Source organism: Vombatus ursinus, unplaced genomic scaffold (genome assembly GCF_900497805.2).
Source record: "Vombatus ursinus unplaced genomic scaffold, bare-nosed wombat genome assembly UNPS02014818.1, whole genome shotgun sequence".
Lineage (NCBI taxonomy): Eukaryota > Metazoa > Chordata > Mammalia > Diprotodontia > Vombatidae > Vombatus > Vombatus ursinus.
Window position 1 is genome coordinate 24523461 of NW_020954596.1, and position 21038 is coordinate 24544498.

The 21038-nt window shown below is 38.3% G+C and overlaps 1 protein-coding gene and 1 pseudogene across 2 annotated transcripts in view; one reads left to right on the plus strand and one right to left on the minus strand.

The window, feature by feature from the left end:
- The window catches only part of CD38 (CD38 molecule), a 68070-nt gene that overhangs the window by 32502 nt on the left and 14530 nt on the right, over positions 1-21038 (plus strand). For both annotated transcript variants that reach the window (XM_027836552.1, XM_027836551.1), the window contains exons 2-4: positions 7880-8006; positions 11736-11871; positions 16392-16474. In XM_027836552.1, the coding sequence (XP_027692353.1) occupies positions 7880-8006; positions 11736-11871; positions 16392-16474 (346 nt within the window). The remainder of the gene's footprint in view (positions 1-7879; positions 8007-11735; positions 11872-16391; positions 16475-21038) is intronic.
- Positions 2775-16090, minus strand: LOC114023738 (annotated as a pseudogene).

Here is a 21038-nt window from a genome sequence, read left to right on the forward strand (position 1 = left end):
TGTGAATTCTCCTGTAATTCCCGGGCCTTCTTTTCACCAGTAGCTTTAACAATCTCTTCCACCAGTCTATTTATTCTGGCAAGTGATAAAATTGACTGATGTGGCTTTCACTTCTTTCCTAATAGCCACATTCACTCATTTAAAAAAATATAAAAAGTATTTTTTTTCCAATTACATGTAAAGATAATTTTCAATATTCATTTTTGATTTGATTTGGAGTTCCTTCCTTCCTTCTCCTTCCCCTCCCTCTCCTCTCTCCTTCTCAAGACAGCAAGCAATCTGATATAGGTTATACATGTGCAATCATGTTAAACATATTTCCATATTAGTCATACCACATTCATTCTTTGGTGGAAATATGAATGGGTCCTGGAAAAATGAGAAGTGTGACCCCAGTTTCTCCCCTCCCCACTCTTCATCTATTTTCCCCTTCTATAGTTTCTGCTATACACCCAGTGTCTTTATATTCTCTCCCTCGTCCCCCTTCTCAAAATCTGCTTTCAGGAAAAGGTCTGTTATCATTCATTTGCATCTTTGTATACATTTAAACCAATGTATTATTACCTCTCTCAAGAGTGTTTGAATTTTCTACTAAAAACAAACCTTTTGTTGTGCAATTAAAGGCTCTGTTTCCCCCCATGGACATCCCTCTTGGGTGCCCAATAGGTGGACGGTGAATGAGTTCCAGAAGTGAATAGGAGAAACATCAAAAACACAATTAAGGAGATTCCTGACACAAAAAGGAGATGGATTTTCTTGCTTATGGACCTTTGCTCATCCTGTTCCTTATATATGGAATGTTCGCCTTACATTTCTTTTTTTAAAAAATTTTATTTCTTTATTTGTTTTTAGTTTTCAACATTCACTTCTATAAGATTTTTGAATTCTAAATTTTCTCCCCCTCCCTCTGCTTCTCCCTTCCCAAGAAGGCGTGCAATCTGATATAGGCTATGCGTGTATAATCATATTGAACATATTCCCATATTAGTCATGTTGTAAAGAAGAATTAAAACCAAAGGGAAAGACCATGACTATGACTAGGGCAGGGTCACATAAGTGAATCATAATCCCAACTCTTAAGGATTATCACCTATCATGCATTACTCTTCATTATAGTCATCTGGTTAGTGTCTCATCATCCCTCTCCCCCATCAATTATAAGCTTCATAAGGCCAGGAACCATGTATGTTTTCTCTAAACTTGTTGTCTCCCCTAGCACCTAGCATCTGTAGTGTTTTAATAAATGTTTGTTGATCAATCTATTAATCGATAAACCACAGAATATGCTTCAGGTCTGCAGAGCTGGTATTGGATTGATCAACCACAGGCAAACACACTGTACCTCGACCCCAACATCGTGTGATTGGTCTCTTCCAGTGCAAAGGACAAACAACGGCCTCAAACGATGGCTAGGCGGGCTGACTTCATAGACTCATAGATTTAGAAGTGGAAAAGACCTCTGCTCTGAGGTCATCTAATTTAGCCTCTTTTTATTTTAAAAAAAAATTTTCCCTCATTTTAAAATGATTTTTTCCGCTTAATAGTATTTTATTTTTTCCAATTACATGTAAAGATAGTTTTCAACATTCACATTTGTAAGATTTTGAGTCCTTCCTTCCCCCTCCCCTCTCCTCAAGACAACATGCAATCTGATACAGGCTATGCATGTACAATCATATTAAACATATTTCCACGTTAGACATGTGAAAGAAGAATCGGAACAAAAGGGAAAAACCATGAGAAAGAAAAAAAAGTATGTTTCGATCTACGTTCAGACTCCATACTTCTTTCTTTGGATGTGGATAGCATTTTCCACGATGAGTTTTTTGGAATTGTCTTAGATCATTGCATGGCTGAGAAGAGCTAAGTCTATCGAAGTTGGTCTTTGCACAATGTTGCTGTTCCTGCTGTACAATGTTTTCCTGGTTCTTTTCACTTCACTCAGCATCAGTTCATGTGAGTCCAGGTTTTTCTGAGATTCCATTACATTCATATACCACAACTTGTTCAGTCATTCCCCAATTGATGGACATCCTTTCAATTTCCAATTCTTTGTCACCACAAAAAGAGCTGCTAGAAATGTTTTTGTACATGTGGGTCCTTTTCCCTTTTTTATGATCTCTTTGGGATACAGACCTAGTAGTGATATTACCGGACCAAAGGGTATGCACAGTTTTATAGCCCTTTGGGCACAGTTCCAAATTCCTCTCCATAATGGTTGGATCAGTTCACAACTCTACCAACAATTCAGTAGTGTTCCAATTTTTCCACGTCTTCCCCAACATTTTTCATTTTCCTTTTTTGTCATATTAGCCAATCTGATAGGTGTGAGGTAGTACGTCAGAGTTGTTTTAATTTGCATTTCTCTAATCAATAGTGATTTAGAACATTTTTATATAGCTATAGATAGCTTTAATTTCTTCATCTCAAAACTGCCTCTTCGTATCTTTTGACAATTTATCAGTTGGGAATGACGTGTATTCTTATAAATTTAACTCAGTTCTGTATATATTTTAGAAATGAGGCATTTATAAGAGACACTGGCTACAAAAATTATTTCCCAGCTTTCTGCTTCTCTTCTAACCTTGATCACATTGGCTTTGTTTGTGCAAAACTTTTTTAATTTAATTAATCAAAATGATCCATTTTGCATTTCATAATGTTCTCTATCTCTTGTTCGGTCATAAATTCTTCCCTTCTCCATAGATCTGACAGATGAACTATTCCTTGCTCTTCTAATCTGCTTATCAGCCTCTTTTTCTTTTCTTTTCTTTTTTTAGGTCAATAAGTTTATTTTTGAAAATGTACACAAATGTTGAACCATTTCATGCATCTTCAGCAGCTGGAGCATCTCCACCCTTGGTGTTCCTGGTATAGATCGCTTGTGTTCTGTGTTTGGAAACTAGCTTAATCAGACCTTTACTAAGCAGTTCCTAGAGGGCTGCCTGGGCTAGAGAATCCCAGATCTTCAGTCTCTCTGAGACTACTGCAGGGGTGATAAGTTTATAGTTGGGGACCTCCTTGCAGAGTTTGTCATACGTTGCTTTGTCTAACAGAACCAGATTGTTGAGCTTGTCTTGAACTTTTCCCTTAGACCACTTCTTCTTCTTAGCCTTGCCCCCAGACTTGTTCACAGGATCTTTGTCCTTCTTGGCCAACTTGCCGGCATCTTTGTTCTTCATATTGTCCTTGGGCTGCATGGTGAGGCTTCAGGAACTCCTGCTGCTGCCGCCTCCAAGCTAAGGTGTCGGACAGAAAGCTCAGCCTCTTTTTCAAATGAAGAAATTGAAGGCTGCCGGGGTAAAAAGACATGCCTGAGGTCACACTGGCAGTAAGCAACACAGCTGGCATGCAAACCCTAGTCCTTTAACTCCAAACCTGGTACTCTTTGCTTTGTCCAATATGCACATAGGCCAATTTAACTTTGTGATTTGCTACCTAATCAATCAACCACCCACCCAGGTACTACCTAATGCACACTTATCGTCATAATTAAATTAGGTTAGTGCCTATGGAGGTACAAGAAGTGTGCCATGGTCTTCGCCCTTAAGGAGCTCATAATCTTGTAAACTTTTGGCACCTACCATTCAAAGGAGTCCTTTCTAAATGTACTAGAGTTTGGAGGAGGGTGAGAACTCAGTGGGTTGGGATCTCAAGGAAGCCTCCCTGGAAGAGAATAGTGCTTGATCAGTGCCCCCAGACAGATGGGCAAAGCATAGGGTTCTACCCCTCCATGTTATTTCCCTGGACCCAGCATCAAATGAAACATGTTTGTACTGAAAAAACAGATCTACACAATCAAGTCTCTTGTTCCACAAAGGCCCTGAGCCACCCATCTCCTTTTTGTTTGCAACATTGCCTCTGACTGCACTACTCAGGTGTTTTGCCAAACAGGATATTCCAAGACAGGATACTGCAAAGAGGAAAGAAATCTACCTTCATTTGTAGCCAATTTTAGTTATAGAACTTCATGCCAATGGAAACCTCTATCAACACTCATCAGTAATCTAGGAGCAAAAAAAAAAGTCTCTTCTTTCATAAGCACTGGTTTCTTAACATTTCCTGAGTTTCTAGGGGAATTTATGTAATTGTCCTGAGGAATTCCTACCAACCTTCAGTTTCCTTGCCACTAAGGTTGATCTGTTCTTGGCAATAGGAGGGGGCACCTCCCTGTTGTGTAGAAGGACAGGGACCGTCACATCACCTTCCTCTTATCAGTCCAGTTAGATTTAATCGTTATGTTGTTTTCACTCATATCCAACTCTTTGTGACCCCATTTGATGTTTTCTTGGCAGAGATAATGGATGGTTTGCCATTTCCCTCTCCAGCTCATTTTACAGATGAGGATCTAAGGCAAACAGGGTGAAGTGGCTTGCCTAAGGTGATACAGCTAGTAAGTGTCTGAGGAGGGATTTGAACTCATGAAGATGAGTCTTCCTGATTTCAAGCCTATACTGTATCCACTGAGTCACCTAACTGCCCCACAAGTTAGGTTTAAGGATGGGGAAGATGCCAACAGATGCAAAGTTGAAGTTACCAGGGCCAACTGGCCACTGATGACTGTACATCAGGTTAGTAAAGGTGGAGACATCCTTAGCCAAGCATGGAGCTAGTGAGTCTTTGCCTTATCCCATGGCTTCCTGCAGGGATGGCGCTCTTCCTCCCAGGTCTGGCTCCTGTGACTTGTCTCACAGTCCTACAATCTCTTCTCATATGACAACTTTTCACATACTTTATAGTGTGGATCTCAAACTCCAAAAAATAGTTATAATAATCAAAATGATAATGACAACAGGTTATTCTTTGTTCCTGAAGGTAGGTGCTTTGAGGAATTCAAGGCATTATTCTCCATGTAGCCATTAATCTAACCTCTCTGGTAAGCCTTTTTTTCCCTGCTTTTTGGTGAGGCAATGGGGGTTAAGTGACTTGCCCATAGTCACACAGCAAGTAAATGTCAAGTGTCTGAGGACAGATTTGAACTCAGGTCCTCCTGACTCCAAGGCCGGCACTCTATCCACTGTGCCACCTAGCTGTCCACCTTGGTAACTTTTTGAACTCTTTCTTGCCCTTAGTTTATATGCATGCTTGCAGGATTCAGATAAGGTTTGGGGACAAAGTGCCGTGTCCAGCAGGGACTGGACTACAGAAACCATAGAGTTAGTGAGAATCATGTGGGGGAAAATTTCTGTTGTTCCATAATACTGTCATATGTAAACCCAACTCATAGGCCGACCAGGCAGTTACCTATGTGGTAAAAATCTTCCACATTCCAAGACCCAAATAAATATCTTTCCCCATGGTCTGCTACCATGCCTGAGATTCCATTAGTAATTCATTCCTTGGGGCAAAAGTAGCTTGTCTTCAGGATGATTCAGTTACATACAAATGCTCCTAGAGGTAATGTAGTATAGTGGGAAGATCACTGCACTGGGAGTCAGGAAACCAGGGCTTAGGTCCCAGCTCAGCTACTAACTAGTTGTTTGACCTAGAGAAAGAGGTTTCTTCTTTCTGATTTTCATTCTACACCTGTCTGTCCAGAGGTGAGTAGCACGCATCATCTTTGGTCCATTGCATTGATACTCATCTTTCAAAGTTATTTTTCTTTTTTTCCTCATTAGCCACTTTTATTCTGCTTTTCCAATCCAAAGATCATTCAAAATTATTTTTCTTTTTTAAAATTTATTTGTTTATTTTTAGTTTTCAACATTCACTTCTGTAAGATTTTGAGTTCCAAATTTTCTCCCCATCTCTCCCCATCCATCTACCCCAAAATGGCATGAAATTTAATATAGGCTATATGTATACATTCATAGTAAACCTATTTTCACATTAGTCATGTTATAAAGAAGAATTAGAACCAATGGGAGAAACCATGAGAAAGAAGAAACAAACAAAAAAAAGAAAACAAAAGAGAGAGAGCAAATAATATGTTTAGATCTACATTCAGACTCCATAGTTCTTTTTCTGGATGTAGACAGCATTTTCCATCACGAGTCTTTTGGAGTTATCTTAGATCCTTGCATTGCTAAGAAGAGATAAGTCTATCAAAGTTAGTCATTACACACTGTGGCTGTTACTGTGTACAGTGTTCTCCTGGTTCTGCTCATTTCACTCAGCATCAGTTCATATAAGTCTTTCTAGGTTTTTCTGAAGTCCACCTGCTTATTATTTATGGCACAAAATATTTTTCTTTATAATAACATTGTCATATAGATTGTTCCAGTTCTGTCCACTTCACTGCATCAATCTGTACTGGTCTTCCTAATTCTCTCTAAAACTATCTGTTTGCTCATTTCTTATGACACAAGAACATTCCATTTCATTTATGTGCTATAATTTGTTTAGCTATTTCCCAATAGATGGAAACCTCTTTAGTTTCCAGGTATTTTTTTTCTTTTTTCTTTTTTTTTTTGGCTAGGTAATGGGGTTAAGTGACTTGTCCAGGGTCACACAGCTAGTAAGTGTTATGTGTCTGAGATTTGAACTCAGGTCCTCCTGAATCCAGGGCCGGTTCTCTATCCATAGTGTCACCTAGCTGGCCCCAGGTTTTTTTCTACTGCAACAAGATCTGCTGTAAATATTTTTGTACGTGTGGGTCCTTTTCCTGTTTCTTTGATCACATAGTGAGTATAGGCCTAGTAGTAGTATCATTGGTCAAAGGGGATGCACAGTTTAGTGCCTTTTTGTAACCTCCTTATTTTACAAATGAGTAACTGAGGCACAAAGTTTAATGACTTGCTCAAAGGTCAAGGATGGAGGATTTGAGCCCAGGTTCTCTGGATCCAAAAATAGCACACATTTTACTATACCATAAAGATTGTTATCATTATACATTCAACCATTTCTCAGACTGAAGTTTTGATTTATTTATGAAGATTCCCCCCCCCCACAAAATAAAAACAGCTAGTTTGGAAATAGGAACTTGGGGATAAATGAACCCAGTAAACTTAACAAGAGAATCAAAGGTTGAGAGATAGGTCTAAAGCACAGGGCATTGCATGGGTCAAGCCGACCTAGGTTTATCAAGGGAACTCTTCATTTAAATCCATTAAGCACCTGTTAAGCTACACACAAGGCACTGGCTTAGGAAATGGCGATAAAAAGATAAAAATTAACTATGGCATTCGTAGTTTAGCTGGGCCTCCCACAGTACTTGTTCTTGATCTGGATTGGAACCCAGATTTGTTGACTCCAAGACCAATACTCTTTCCACTGCATCTTGGCTTTGACACCCTTTAACTGCATGACTTGGACAAGTCACCTTGGATTCTTGAGAATCAGTTTCCTCATCTATAAAATATTTGCTGTTGTTGTAGTTGTTGTTGTTTAGTTGTGACCAATGCTTCATGAGCCCATTTAGGGTTTTCTTGGTAAAGCTACTGGAATGGTGTGCTATTTCCTTCTCCAGCTCATTTTGCAGATGAGGAAACTGAGGCAAACAAGGTTAAGTGACTTGCCCAGGGTCACCCAGCTAGTAAGTGTCTGAGGTCAGATTTGAACTCAGAAGATGAATCTTTCTGACCCCAGGCCCAGCACTCTATACATTGCACCACCAAGTCCCTTCATCTTTAAAATAGAGATAAATCATTCTTGTACTAATTCTTTTGCAGTGTTTTTGAGGAGTACTTTGTAAACATCAAAGTGCCTTATTAGTGAATAATTGTTATTATACCACAAAAATCATTAAAACCTGACTGATTTTCTCATTGAGAAAAGTGAGATCCCCGTGAACTCTCCAATTTTACCTAGTATCTAAATATCCAATGAGTAAGTTACAGACATTTAAACCCATTGCTGATGGTTGATATTGAAGAATTAAGTAGTATTCTTTTTAAACATTTGGGCCTTGCACAAAGACATTTTCTTTCTTTTTCTACAGAAAAGATTGTCTGAAAATATGGGAAACTTTTAAAAATGCATTTATTTCCAAGAACCCATGCAACATTACAGAACAAGATTATCAGCCGCTGATGGAATTGGCTGCTCATCCTATACTTTGTAATAAGGTAAGTCACTGTTTGGACTTCAGATCTACTTTTCTCATTATTAATGAAGTCATTTTTAAAAGAAATCTTAATACTCATCAACTAAAAAAAGCCAATAGCACTGATGTGGGTAGGAGACGTCCCAAAGACCATGCTTACCTTTCACAGGGCAGGACACACTGTGCTGAAAGAGAACTGGGTTGGATACCCTGGGCCTCTATGGCAACAGGGACTTCCACGGCATGATCTTATAAGGCATGTAACAACATCCATTTATGGGATGCATCGGGGAAATAAATATGAATTGTAGTATGGAGAAAACCACATTGATTTACAGCATTATTTCAATGAGGAATTGTAGCAAAAAAATAGTTTTACGATCTGGCCCAGATATTATGGTTATCTGTATGTATCTCACCACCTCGTAGAGCTTAAATATCTTCAGGGGAGGGACAGTGTCTTATCTAATAATAATAATAACTCACATTTGTATAATGCTTTAAGGCTTTCAAAATACCCATTAGGTAAGCAGGAAATATTAATACCATCTTTGTTTTATAGGTGAGGAAACTGAGCTAAGGGTTTATTTTTTAGCTGGTGTTAATATCAAGATTTGAACCCATCTTCCAAGTTCAAGATGATTTTATTAGACCATGCTGCCTCCCACAGAGAAGGATAAAGTATTAGTTAGGCTTGGGGTGAGTACACAATGCTGGGGCTTGATTAATGTTAGAGGAATAACAGCCTCTGTAAATCATCTCTAATTCCTGACCACAGTATTCCCTAAAACTTCTAAATAGTAATCTTTCCTCTGATTCAGGTCCTAGCTATAGGCTCTCCCTTCCTCGGTGATGTTCCCTTTGTCTACCCTAGACCTCCATGATCTCTTCCTCCTCTGAGGTCCCTTAGCATTTAGTGTCTGCATCTCTCTTTTGACTTTTTGTTAATTACCTCCCCATTTGCATTTGTTTTGTTTTTTCCCCTCCAGGTAGATTATAAGGTCCATGAGGAATCATGTTTTATACTTCTAGGGCTAAACTCAAGATCAAAACCAGTACCTTCCGCACAATAAATGCTCAGTCAATATTTGTATACTTGTCATTTTACAGTGAGCAGGGACCCTATCAGAAAGGGCAGTTATAATAACATGTGATTTGAGGATTGGGACAAGACTCCATTTTCCAGGATTTATTCCCACAATCATCCTGGAGGAACTCATCCTGCCCCTTGGCCTGAAATTCCGAGCATTAGCGCTAGATCATGAAGAGAGGGTGACCTTTTCTAGAGTGCATTCAGATTCATGCAGGTGTATTGGGAAGGGAAAGAAGCTGGGGAGCAGCTGGGTCATCTGGCCCCGTCCCATCAGTGTAAACTTTATCACCTTCACTCAGGTAGGTTTTGGAAGCCACAGAGACACAGTGGAGACAAGATTAGGAGTGAATACATTTCATGGTGGAGGGCCTAGGTCAGTCTGGGAACAATGGTAGGGAGGGCAAGCTTCACTTGATGGAAAACTCTTGTTGAGTACCTGGAAGAAGGTCACTAAAAGGGCAAAGAAAATTTAAAGACAAATTCCATCCATTTCATGCTTTTTTTTGGCACCAACCTTTTGATTAATCATTTATCAAATGTGTGGATAAGGGACTTAGTCCATCTCCAGCCTCAGTTTCCTCATTTGTAAAATAGGTGTAACAGTATTTATACAACTTCACTCACAGGATGGTTGTGAGAAAAGTGCTCCGGAAACTTTAAAAGCACTAGTTAAATGTGAGTTATTTTTATTATTGTCTGAAAGGATCAATAGGAGAAACTGATACTCCTCATCTTCAAGGTTAATTCACAGGAAGAATTTAGGATTCCTATTCTCTTGACTGAGAGAAGTGTAATGGATAGCTCTCTAGGCCAAACTCCTTCACTCTGGGACTAGATTCAGGAAAATATCTAATATATGAAAGATCTGTGATTTTCTTGTTTAGAGAGCTCCTTCTATGAAAACGCCCCTAACCAACATATTACATCCCATCTACGACGTAGGAGCCACGTAGTAGGGAGTTTCCTACATCATTAAGAGGTTAAACGATATGTCCAGGGTCACAGAGCTAGTAAGTATTGGCAAGATTTGAGCCCAGGTCTATCCACTGTGCCACACTTCCATTCTAAGTTCAAGAGGAAAGGTCCAAATGCATTATCTTTAGTGTATTATACCCTCCTTAGGGCCCCCAACTGTGCATCTGGTCTGATTCTCTCCCCTGAGACTGTCTAAATCTTTCCTAACTTCCTACTGTGGCAAAGGGGAATTTGGAGGATGTCCATAAAGTTTTTCTTCAACCACAGCTTCACTACTGTTGCAGAAAACTTAATTAGGACAGAGGAGACCTGGGTCCTAACACTCCCTCTACCCCTTAACTAGTCATGTGATCTTGGGGAAATTATTTAACCACCTCTGTTCTCACAGAATTTTAGAGGTAAAATGGACAGTAGAGACTACTTGGTCCAACTTCTTATTTTATAGGTGAAAAAACTCAGACTCAGAGGGGAAACTGAGTCGCTCAGGGAAATATAGTCAATTACCAATAGAGGTGACACTAAATAGCAGCTACTCAATTTTATAAATAATGATTTAAAAAACCCAAACCTGTTCAAGAAGTCATGAGAATCAAATGGATTAGAAGATGTGAGAGAGCTTAGAGAAAAAAAAAAAAGGTTTGCAAGTGCAATTATTCTTGCCCTCCCCCCACCCCCACCACACATCCACCTAACACTCATAGATGTACCTAACCAGAAAACCTGTCCTTTCTCATATTTGAAAGCCTACGAATAATGAATACAATCTCAATGTGTCAGCGTGTCATAGTGGACTTGGCATCAGTAAGACCTAGGCTCAAATTCTGCCCTCAGGCACTTAACAGCTGTGTGACCCTGTGCAAATCACCCACCATTTCTTTGCCTCAGTTTCTTCATCAGCAAAATGTTGGACCAGATGACTTCTGAAGTCCCTTGCAGTGCTCACTCTAGGATCAAAGTTGAAAGGAATCTTAGATCTCATAGTATAAATTCCCAACCAAGACAGGAATACCCTTTATAATATCTGTGATTGATGGTTATCCAACCACTCTATATGAAGATTCCACAGGCTTGATTGTATCAGATAATAACAATAATAGTAATATTTATACTTTAAGATTTGCAAAGTGCTTTACAAACATTATTTTATTTGATTCTCACAACAACCCTGTAAGGTAGGTGCTCTTATTATCTTTATTTTATAGATGAGGAAACTGAGGCCACAGAGAGGTTAAGTAATTTGCCTACAGTCACACAGCTTAGTAAGTGTCTGAATCAGATTTGAACTCAGATCTTCCAGACTCTCGGTACTAAGAAATTTTTTCCTTAAATTGAGCCCAAATCTGCTCCTCTTTAACTTCTACTTATTGCTTATATTTTTGTTTTCTAAATAAACAAGTCTTTCACAAGGTACCCCTTTATACAATTCAAGATCAAAATCACATACCCTTAAGTCTTCTCTGAGTTCAATATCCCCAATTGTTCATATGTTTCTCTTACGATGTAGTGATCAGGTCCCTTCACTGTCCTAGTCACTCTCCCCTGGACACTGCAGTTTGTCAATAGATCCAGCCATGAACCCAATAATCTCAATGGGATCTGATCTGAACCCAATAATTTAGATGGGATTGGCTGGTGGAGAAGACAAGATAGATAGGGATGGACCAATTGCCTCTTCTTTCTTAGACCCTCCTTTGGAGCAAAACCAATGAGCTGGCTCATAAGTACACCAAAGTGCAGGGCAATTTCCTCACTCTGGAGGACACACTGCTGGGCTACATGGCTGATGGACTCACGTGGTGTGGAAACCCTTCAAGTTCAGGTGAGAGTTTTAACATTTTCACTAATTTAGGAGTATTCAGAGTGAATGAAATCCTTTTGCTTTCTGTGCCTCTTTAAGGTTGCCAGGGTACTTTCCTCAAAAGAACTCTGTAGGCAAGCAGTATAAGTATTACCATATTTCACCACATAATTGTTGCATATTTTATGCCAAATATTTTGCTAAAAGCGGATCGAGACCATTTTGTGACGCTTTTAAAAAATTGTGTCAGTATTACTTAAAAATCATGTATTACTAAGCTGTCTTTGGTGCAAGATTAGGATATATGGAATACTCGTGAATATATGTTAAAATTGAATAGTCCAAATCAATGCACCAGAGAAGGGATATAGGATAAAGTCTTGGGCTGTACCTACATTTTGGAAATAAGGATGATGATCCAGTAAAGGATACTAAGAAGGGCTGACTAGGCAGGCAATGAGAGAAATAGTGTTCATGTAAGACCTGCTTTTGACGTAGTTCATTTCTCTTTGTGATCTCCACTTCTAGATGTTCCTTTTAATAATCCCTTTAATAATATGTGCCGCAAAGATAATAAACAATGATTTAACAATCGTGCTTGCCATTTCCTTCAGGACCTAGAGATGTAGTTTATCAGGTGTTTTGAATTCACTGAGGCTGGGTAGGTACTCTCTCATCATCTTTAAGGATGGTAATGTTTGGTTTTAAATCTCAACCATCATGGCAGATGAACTGCACAGTTTAGCTAGCAAGAGAAGATGCGCGTCTTACCATATCGAGTGACTTACTCACTTTGCCTGCCCGCCTGCTCCCCTTGTACTTACAGCTCCTCATTGGGTTGAGTGACAATACCATTAGTACTTCAGTGCTCTAAACAAACCACACAAGTCAGCTTTTGGAAATATGCCGACAATGCCCATGAGCTGAGAATTCTAGGCTCCCAATGCACAAGAGATAAATGCATATCCATATGCCACTAATGAATACATTGCTGCTCTGTTTACCTTTTAAGCCATGCGATGAACAGAATTACACCATGTGACGATTCTGCAATGAAAGATCATAAACCAATTTTTGGACTAAAAAAAAAAAAACTGGCACAATTTGCAAATGAGGAAACAGGTTCAGTGAAGGAAAACAACATGGTTAGGGCCAGGACTCAAAACCAGGTGTTATGGTACTGAATCCAGTGTTTTATCCCTTGTAACACAATTGTTCTTAATCTTAGGTCTTTAAGTAGCATCTGTTGCATATGCTCAGCTCCCCATGCTCTTGCAAAAAAAGAAAATATTTCAGAGTTTTCATCATTCCCAGAATGCCTCTTCTTTAAATCTATTTTCTCATATTGCTAACCTGACTCCTGATTGCCTCTTTCTCAACTAAGGCTCCCCTAACTTATGAATTTTTCCATACTCTATAAATTTTGCCTCTATATTCTGATTTTTAGAAAGCTTTCTCTAAAAATTTAGTATTTAAAATTTTTAGAACATTTCTTGAATGTTTTGTTTTGCTTTGATCTATTCACATGATTCAGAATCATCTTTTCTTAGACATAGATGAGATCATTTAGTCCAATCTCCTTGTTTTAAAGTGAAGGCATTGAATCCCAGAGAGGTTAAGTTATTAATACAAGGTCACACAGCTAGGTAGTTACAGAAGTAGAATTAGCACCCAAGTCTCTAGAATTCTACTACATTGTGCTGCCTCCTTAATCTTTTATATCTTTTTCCCATGATTTTTATTTTGGAGCAGGTTAAGGGGAGAAGTGATGGAGATTGGCTAAGCAACATGATGTAGCTGATAGTCTTGGACTTGGAGTCAGGAATACCTGGGTTAAAATCCCACCTTGGACACGTATTAGCTGTGTGACACTTGGCAAGTTATTTAACCTCAAGGTGACTCAGTTTTCTCATCTATAAATTGAGAGGGTTGTCCTTAATGGTCCCCAAAATCCTTTCTAGCTCTGATGATTTTTACCCCTTTTATATAATGTCAAATACTGGGCTTTGATGTGTTTTCATCCTGGAACTTTAGCACTAAAACTAACTAACTAACTAACAAACTAAGAAGTCTGTTAAATAAAAGCTCTTTTAAAAACAGTCCTCAATGTTGGAGTTTGAAATTAGAGTTTCTTCACCTAGCAAAGGGTGGGGAGTGGGGAGGAGGACATTCATTTTATATGGAAGTGAAAATGCAACAGTTTAAAAGGTGAGATTTTCTGTTAAAGGAGGAGCAACAGGTGACTTTTCCCTTTTTCATAGTTTAAGCTTGACATCATGACCCTGTATATAGCTAATCTGAGGTATTCCCATTTATTTCTGTATTTTAATTATCCTGATGCCGCCTTTATTTTGCCAGGTGTCACAGCTAATGCCATTCTTAATAACACCTTGCAAATTAGAAAATCCCTAAGGTTGGTGAAGATGATTTATAGCAACATTAAATCCACTTAACAAAATTGAGGATTGGGAAACATTTCTAAACTTTTTAATGATAAATGTTTGATGGTTGATTAAAAGTCCACTGAATTGCAATTATTTGGTAACACTTTCAGGTTTCTTTTTTTTCTTCTGGTGTTAGGGAAATAAAAATGAAATATTTTGATTGAATGGTGAAATTGTTTATTTTACTACTCGAGAAATTAATTGCTTTTTATTTAAGGGATATAGTCAACTACTACCATTTTTCAATTGATTTCAAAATAATTCCATTTCATTTTTTAAAGACAGTTATTTCCATCTTTCAGTCTGACTTAAGTACAAATTTGTTAGAATCTGTGAGAGGAAAGGGCTCTATACTCTGTTGGGAGGTCACATTCCCAAATATCTTCATTTAAGGTTTATACTCTACCTTCTATCTTTTTTTTTTGTTAGGCAATTGGAGTTGAGTGACTTGCCCAGGGTCACACAGCTAGTAAGTGCCAAGTGTTTGGTCTGAGGCCAGATTTGAACTCAAGTCCTCCTGACTTCAGGGCCGGTGCTCTATCCACTGCACCACCTAGCTGCCCTACTTTACCTTCTATCAAAGAAGGTTTTGAGGTATTTTTTTTAAATAGGGTTCTAGGAGCAAGAGCTAGCAACCTCAGACATTATCTTGTCCACTTTCCTCATTTGACAGAGGAGGAAACCGAGGACCCAAGAGGAAGAATAACCAGCCCAAGGTCACACAGCTAGCAAGAGACAGAGCTGGGGTTCCAACTAAGATATTCTGGCTCCAAATTCCTTTCCCTTATACAGAATTGAATGTCTCTGCCTAATATGGAGATGTGATTAAAAGAAGGGAACAACAATAGTAACTCACAATTCCATAAATTTTCATGGTTTATAAAGTACATTTCTCACAATGGTCCTGTTCAGTAGGTATTGTGTTATTTTTGTTGTTTAGTCTTTTTTCAGTCATGTCTGACTATTAGGGAACCTTTTGGGAGTTTTCTTGGCAAAGATACTAGAGTGGTTTGCCATTTCCTTTTCCAGCTTATCTTACAGATGAGAAACTGAGGCAAACCAGGTTAAGTGATTTACCCAGGGTCACACAGCTAGTAAGGATCTGAGATCAGATTTGAACTCAGGTCTTCTTGACTCCAGGCAGGGCACTCTATCTGCTGTGTCACCTAGCTACCCAACTATTTTCACTTTCAAGATGAGGAAACTGAGACACAAAACGGTTAAACACTTGGCTAAACAGTTACACGGCTAATAAGTGTTGGCATGGAGATCTTAGCACAGGTCTTCAGATGCCAAATCTAGCACTCCATCCACTACCCCACACTGATACATGTTAGGAAGGAGATTCAATGACTAATGACAATAGTTGGATAATGTCAATATTAGGTTAGCTAGAGTAGCCCTGAGGATATTCTACAAGGATCAAGGAAGCAAAGCATTTTATTCCACAGTCAGAGGTTAGGCTTAAAATGTAAAACCATAGGAGAGGTAACAAATTGAATTCAATTCTAACTGAGGTATAGAGAACTAATAGCAGAGTTTTCCAGAGAACAAGAGTTGGTAGAATGAAGGGTGAAAAAACATCTGGCAGCTGGGAACCTAACTACGGGAAATGTCATAGACTGGTGAGCAAAGGGTACAGAAAGGAGAGTCTGTGAATGATGGAGACAAAGTTCACCTACCTCAAAGTTATATCCCTGGACAACCCTGGCAGGAGGTCACTATGAGCCAGGCTTCATTCCTTTGATTCATTTAGGGGCTGGTGTAGGTGAGTGACATCCCATGGCTGGGCCTTCCATTTCAAGCTTCCTTAAAGGGAATGTTCACATAGGTATTTCCCAGAATGATGACTCAAATATAGTCACTGTGTTCCTGTCTAGATCTTGGATAATAAGTTGAATGCTTGGATAGGATTCCAGGAAGCACTTAGTTGGATTGGGCCAATATTTGTCCATTTTCACTATTCCCTTCACACCCACTTGGCAGGAATGTGATCTGAAGGTTTCTTTGTCATTACTGCATTGTGGCAGTATCATGAAACGTGTTTTACAACCTCTCCTTTCATCTTCCTTATTTTGCACAAAATATCTTTTTCAGAAATGAACTATCAATCTTGCCCACACTGGCGTGAATGTGCCAACAACCCCAGCTCAGTATATTGGAAAATGGCTTCCAGAGCTGTAAGTACTTTGTTTGAATCATAGCTTCAGAGGGTGGTAAAAAGAGCATTGAACTTAAAAGTTGGAAGATTTGGTTTCTGAGTCCTAGTTCAGATGCTAACAAATTGCCTTGGGCAAATCCCTTCAGAGCCTCAGTCTCCCCATATGTAAAATAGGGCTAATCATATTTGCCTAACCTACCTTGAAAAGTCACATCTTTGCAAGCTGTAAAGTATTATATAATTGTGGCTGTGAGGATCATAGATTTAGAGTGGAAATGACCTTAGAGATTGAGTCCAATCCTTTCATTTTGATGATGAATAAACTGAGGCTAAACGAGGTTAAGTGATTTGCCCAGGGTTAGACAGGTAGTCAGTCAGTGGCAGAGGTTAGATTTGAATCGTGGTCTTCTGGCTTCAAATCCAGCATGCCATACACTACAAATGGCTTTCTCCTTCAAAAGACCACTCACCAATGACATCTGTCAGTTACGTCAGGGAATTCTTGTTACCATGCAATCTCATAACTTGTGCTTCTGTTCCATCCCAATCACCCACAACCATTTTCAGGTTGTCCTTCCTAATGCAAAGATCATTCTCCTTGGAAGAATAAAGAAAAGCAAAACGAGAATTCAGTGGTTCAGTTTTGTCCCTGTTTTCCATTACAATCGTCTCATCTACCTTTTGCTGTGGTCATATTCTTTCTTTAATCCTTTTCTTACCCACAACACAGCTAAAACCAACAAGACAAGCAAGCAAAAAAAATGCCATAAAAATACAAACCCAAACCATGCTTTGTTGTCTTTAGCATCCATTTCCAGCCACAGCCCATCCTGGGATTTTGAGTTCCTGGTGCTATTCTTAAGGGAAGTACAGTACACTGTTCTTTCATGTTCACCCTCAGTTTCCTTCCTTTGCTTCTACCTTCCTAAGCATATCTTTTTTACCAAGTGGATTTTGATATCATTTTTACCAAGTTCTATAATGTATCCCTTCGGTGATTTGATTAGTATAGCATTAAAAGTGTAAATTAACTTTGGCAATATTTTCATCTTATGTATATTAACATGGCCTAGTCATGAGTACTAAATGTACTTTCAGGTATTTAAATTATTCTTTTTATCATTAAGAAGTATTATGTACATGGATTTATGCAAGTCTTGTGTGTGTTTTGGCAGATTGTTCCTTATTTTGCAGTTATTTAGAATGGGATTTTCCTTTCTATTATTGCTTCTTAGATTTTATTACTATTATAGAAATGCAGTTGATTTTTGAGGGTTTATTTTGTAGTTTGCAACTTTACTGAAGTTATTAATTGTGTAATTAGTATCTTTGGTGACTAATTTCCTAGGATTTTCCAAGTATACCATCATATAATTAGCAAATAGAGATAGCTTTATCTCTTCTATGCCTATCTTTATGCCTTTAATTTCTTCCTCTTGTCTCATTATTGTTGCTAGTATTTCCAGAACTATATAAAATAACAGTGGAGAGAGTGGGCATCATTATTTTACTCTTGTACTTGTTGGGAAAGGTTCTAATATATTACCACTGCATATGGTGCTTGCTTTTGGTTTCAGATCAATTTTTTTAATGATATTAATAAAAAGATTTCTCAATGCCTATAATTTGTTGTTGTTTTAGCATAAATGAGTGCTATACTTTGTCAAAGGATTTTTCTACATCTATTGAAATAATCATGTAGCTTTGGATGTTTTAGTTTTTAATGTGATTGTGTTATTTTCCTAACACTGACCCATCCTTGTACACCTAACAGTCATAATGAGTGATTTCTTGGATAAATTGCTGTATTCTGTTTAACAGGATTTTGTTTAAATTTTTTGAATTGATATTCGTTAATGATACTGGCCTATAGCTTTCCTTCCATGTTTTATCCTTCTCTGGTTTCAATATTAAGACTGCATTTGTCTCATAGAAGGATTCTGGTAAGTGCTTTATTTCCAAAATTTGGAGAATATTTTATATAGTATGTGTACTAATTAAAAGTGTGAGAGTTCTCCTATGAATCCGTAAGTACCAGGAGTTTTTTTTTTTCCTTTGATAGTTCCTTTACTGTATATATATATATACATAATATATATAAAATGTTCAAATTATCAAAAGATTATTAGAGATTAGAGATCCTAAATAGCCCAAATAGCCCATTAGAGATCCTAAATAGTCCAATCTCAGAAAAAACTCCTCTATTTCTTTTGTAGTCTCAGTTTTGTTAGCATATAACAGCATAAAAGTTTCTGATTTTTTAAATTTCTTCTTGTTATGGCTATTGTCATTGGCTATTTTATTGATTTGATTTTCTGTCCTTTTAAAGATCAGCCGAAGATTTATTAATTTTATTAGTCTTTTCAAAATTCTAATTTTTAGCTGTGTTTATTATTTCTATGGTTTTTTGTTTCTAATTTATTTCTCCACTAATTTTTAATATTTTCTATTTTGTATTTATTTTAGGTTTGTTTATTTTTTGGCTTTCTATTTTTTAAAATGTATATTTAGTTTGCTAATCTTCTCTTTTTTTTATTTTGTCAGTGTGTGTTTGTAGGGATATGATTTTTCACCTGAGGCTTGCTTTAGTTGCAGTATGTTTAAAAATGAGCTGGTCAACACATTCCATGTAGAACTACATCAATTTCTTTAGTTAGCTCCCCTTTCTCTTTAGAATGTCAGTCTTGTTGTTTTGTGTGTGTGTGTGTGTGTGTGTGTGTGTGTGTGTGCATGTGTGTTTTTTTCTAGGCAATGAGGTTAAGTGACTTGCCCAGGTTCACACAACTAGTAAGTGTGAAATATCTGAGACCAGATTTGAACTCGGATCCTCCTGCCTCCAAGGCTGGAGCTCTAACCACTTGGCTACCCTGCCCCACCCTGTCAGTTTCTTTAGTTAGCACCCTGTCTTCACAATGTCAGTCTTAAGAGCTTTCCAGTCCTCCCTAATAGACCATTAGGTCATTAGATCCTACCTATTCTTTCTTTTTGACTTAGGTCTCACCAAATCTAGGATGAGTGTTAGATTGTATCTAGACTTCCTCTCCTCTCCAGCACCAACTCTGTGATACAATGTTCACACACCCTCTAGTTTCACTTGATTTCTTCTAAAGGAAGTATTTCTACTTACTGGTTAGAATCGGCTCTGGAATAACAGCTCCCCTTGTGACAGCCTCTACCTTTTGAAGGATGAAACTAACAAATTAAGTTACAAATATATTGGTAGCTGGGAGAGGTGACGCACTTTTGTAATCCCAGCTACTGAGGGACATGAGACTGGCAAGTCTCTTGAGCTCTGGAGTTCTGAGCATTAGTGGGTTAAACTAATCAAGTGTCTGCACTAAACTCGGCATCACTGTGGTGAGCCTCCAGAAGGAAGATCAGTAGTGAGATCAGCCCCTGAGGAGAACCTACGCCTCCAGCCTGAGAGACATAGGGAGACCTAGAAGACCTAGTCTTTAAAAAAACAAACAAAAAATGAAACAAAACAAAAAAAAGAACAACAATTATATTAGTGGTAGTGAGATGTATGTCCAGTTAATTGAAATCTCCTGTCACTATTATGTTACTCTTCTTTATAGGGAATTTTCTGAACTACTCATCTGATTCATTCTTCTGTTCAAGCAGTCTAGACAATACCACTTCTTTCTCCCTCTTCCCTTTTTGAAATATTCTTCACCATATTCCTTCCCTTGAGTTCTACCCCCTTTTTATCTAGTCTGTTCCTTTTAAATGAGGTTTCTCTTCCTGGAGGCATATTGCATGCTATGAGTTCCAATTGCCTCCTTGAATTAGGAAATCTAGTTCACCCTATTTATCACCCATTTTTTTCCATTGTTTGATTGTGAGCTCCTTGAAGGCAGGGATTACTTTTGCCTTTCTTTATGTCCCTAACACTTAGCACAGTGCCCAGCATGCAGTAGGTACTTAATAAATGCTTGCTGATTTGACTTGCCCCACACTTTGAAACCTGATGCCAGGGGCTTTATTGCTTATTCCCTTCTTCGATATCGACTCTCGACACTCTCTTCTACTATTCATTGAATGTTGTACGTGCTATTCTCTATGGTATAAAAGAAAAAAAAATCAACATTTTGAGTTGGAGGGGATTTCAGTATTATGACATCCCCGAAAAATGGTGACCCGTCTCTGCTTCAAAGACCTCCGGTGAAGGGGAACTCATTATCTCCCAAGGCAGCCTGCTGCATTTATAAATTGCTCTAATTGGTGGGAAGTTTTTCCTTTCTCCTCAGACCTAAATTTACCCTTTTACAACTTCCACTAATTGCTCCTGGTTTTGCCCTATGGGGATCAACAGAAAGGTCTAATAACTTTTGCATATGGCAGCCCTTCCAATGTTTGAAGATAGCTATCATGCTCCACTTCCTTAATTCATTCAACCCATCCTTGTAAGACAAGAACTCCAGGTCCCTTCACTATCCTGGTTGCTTCCTCTGGATTTGTTCCAGCTTATAAGTAGCCCCCTAAAGTAGTAGTGTCCAGAACTGGACAAAGTACTTCATATTTGGTCTGATCAAGGCAAACTACAGTGGGGCTACCACCTCCTTGTTTCTGGAAGCAATGAT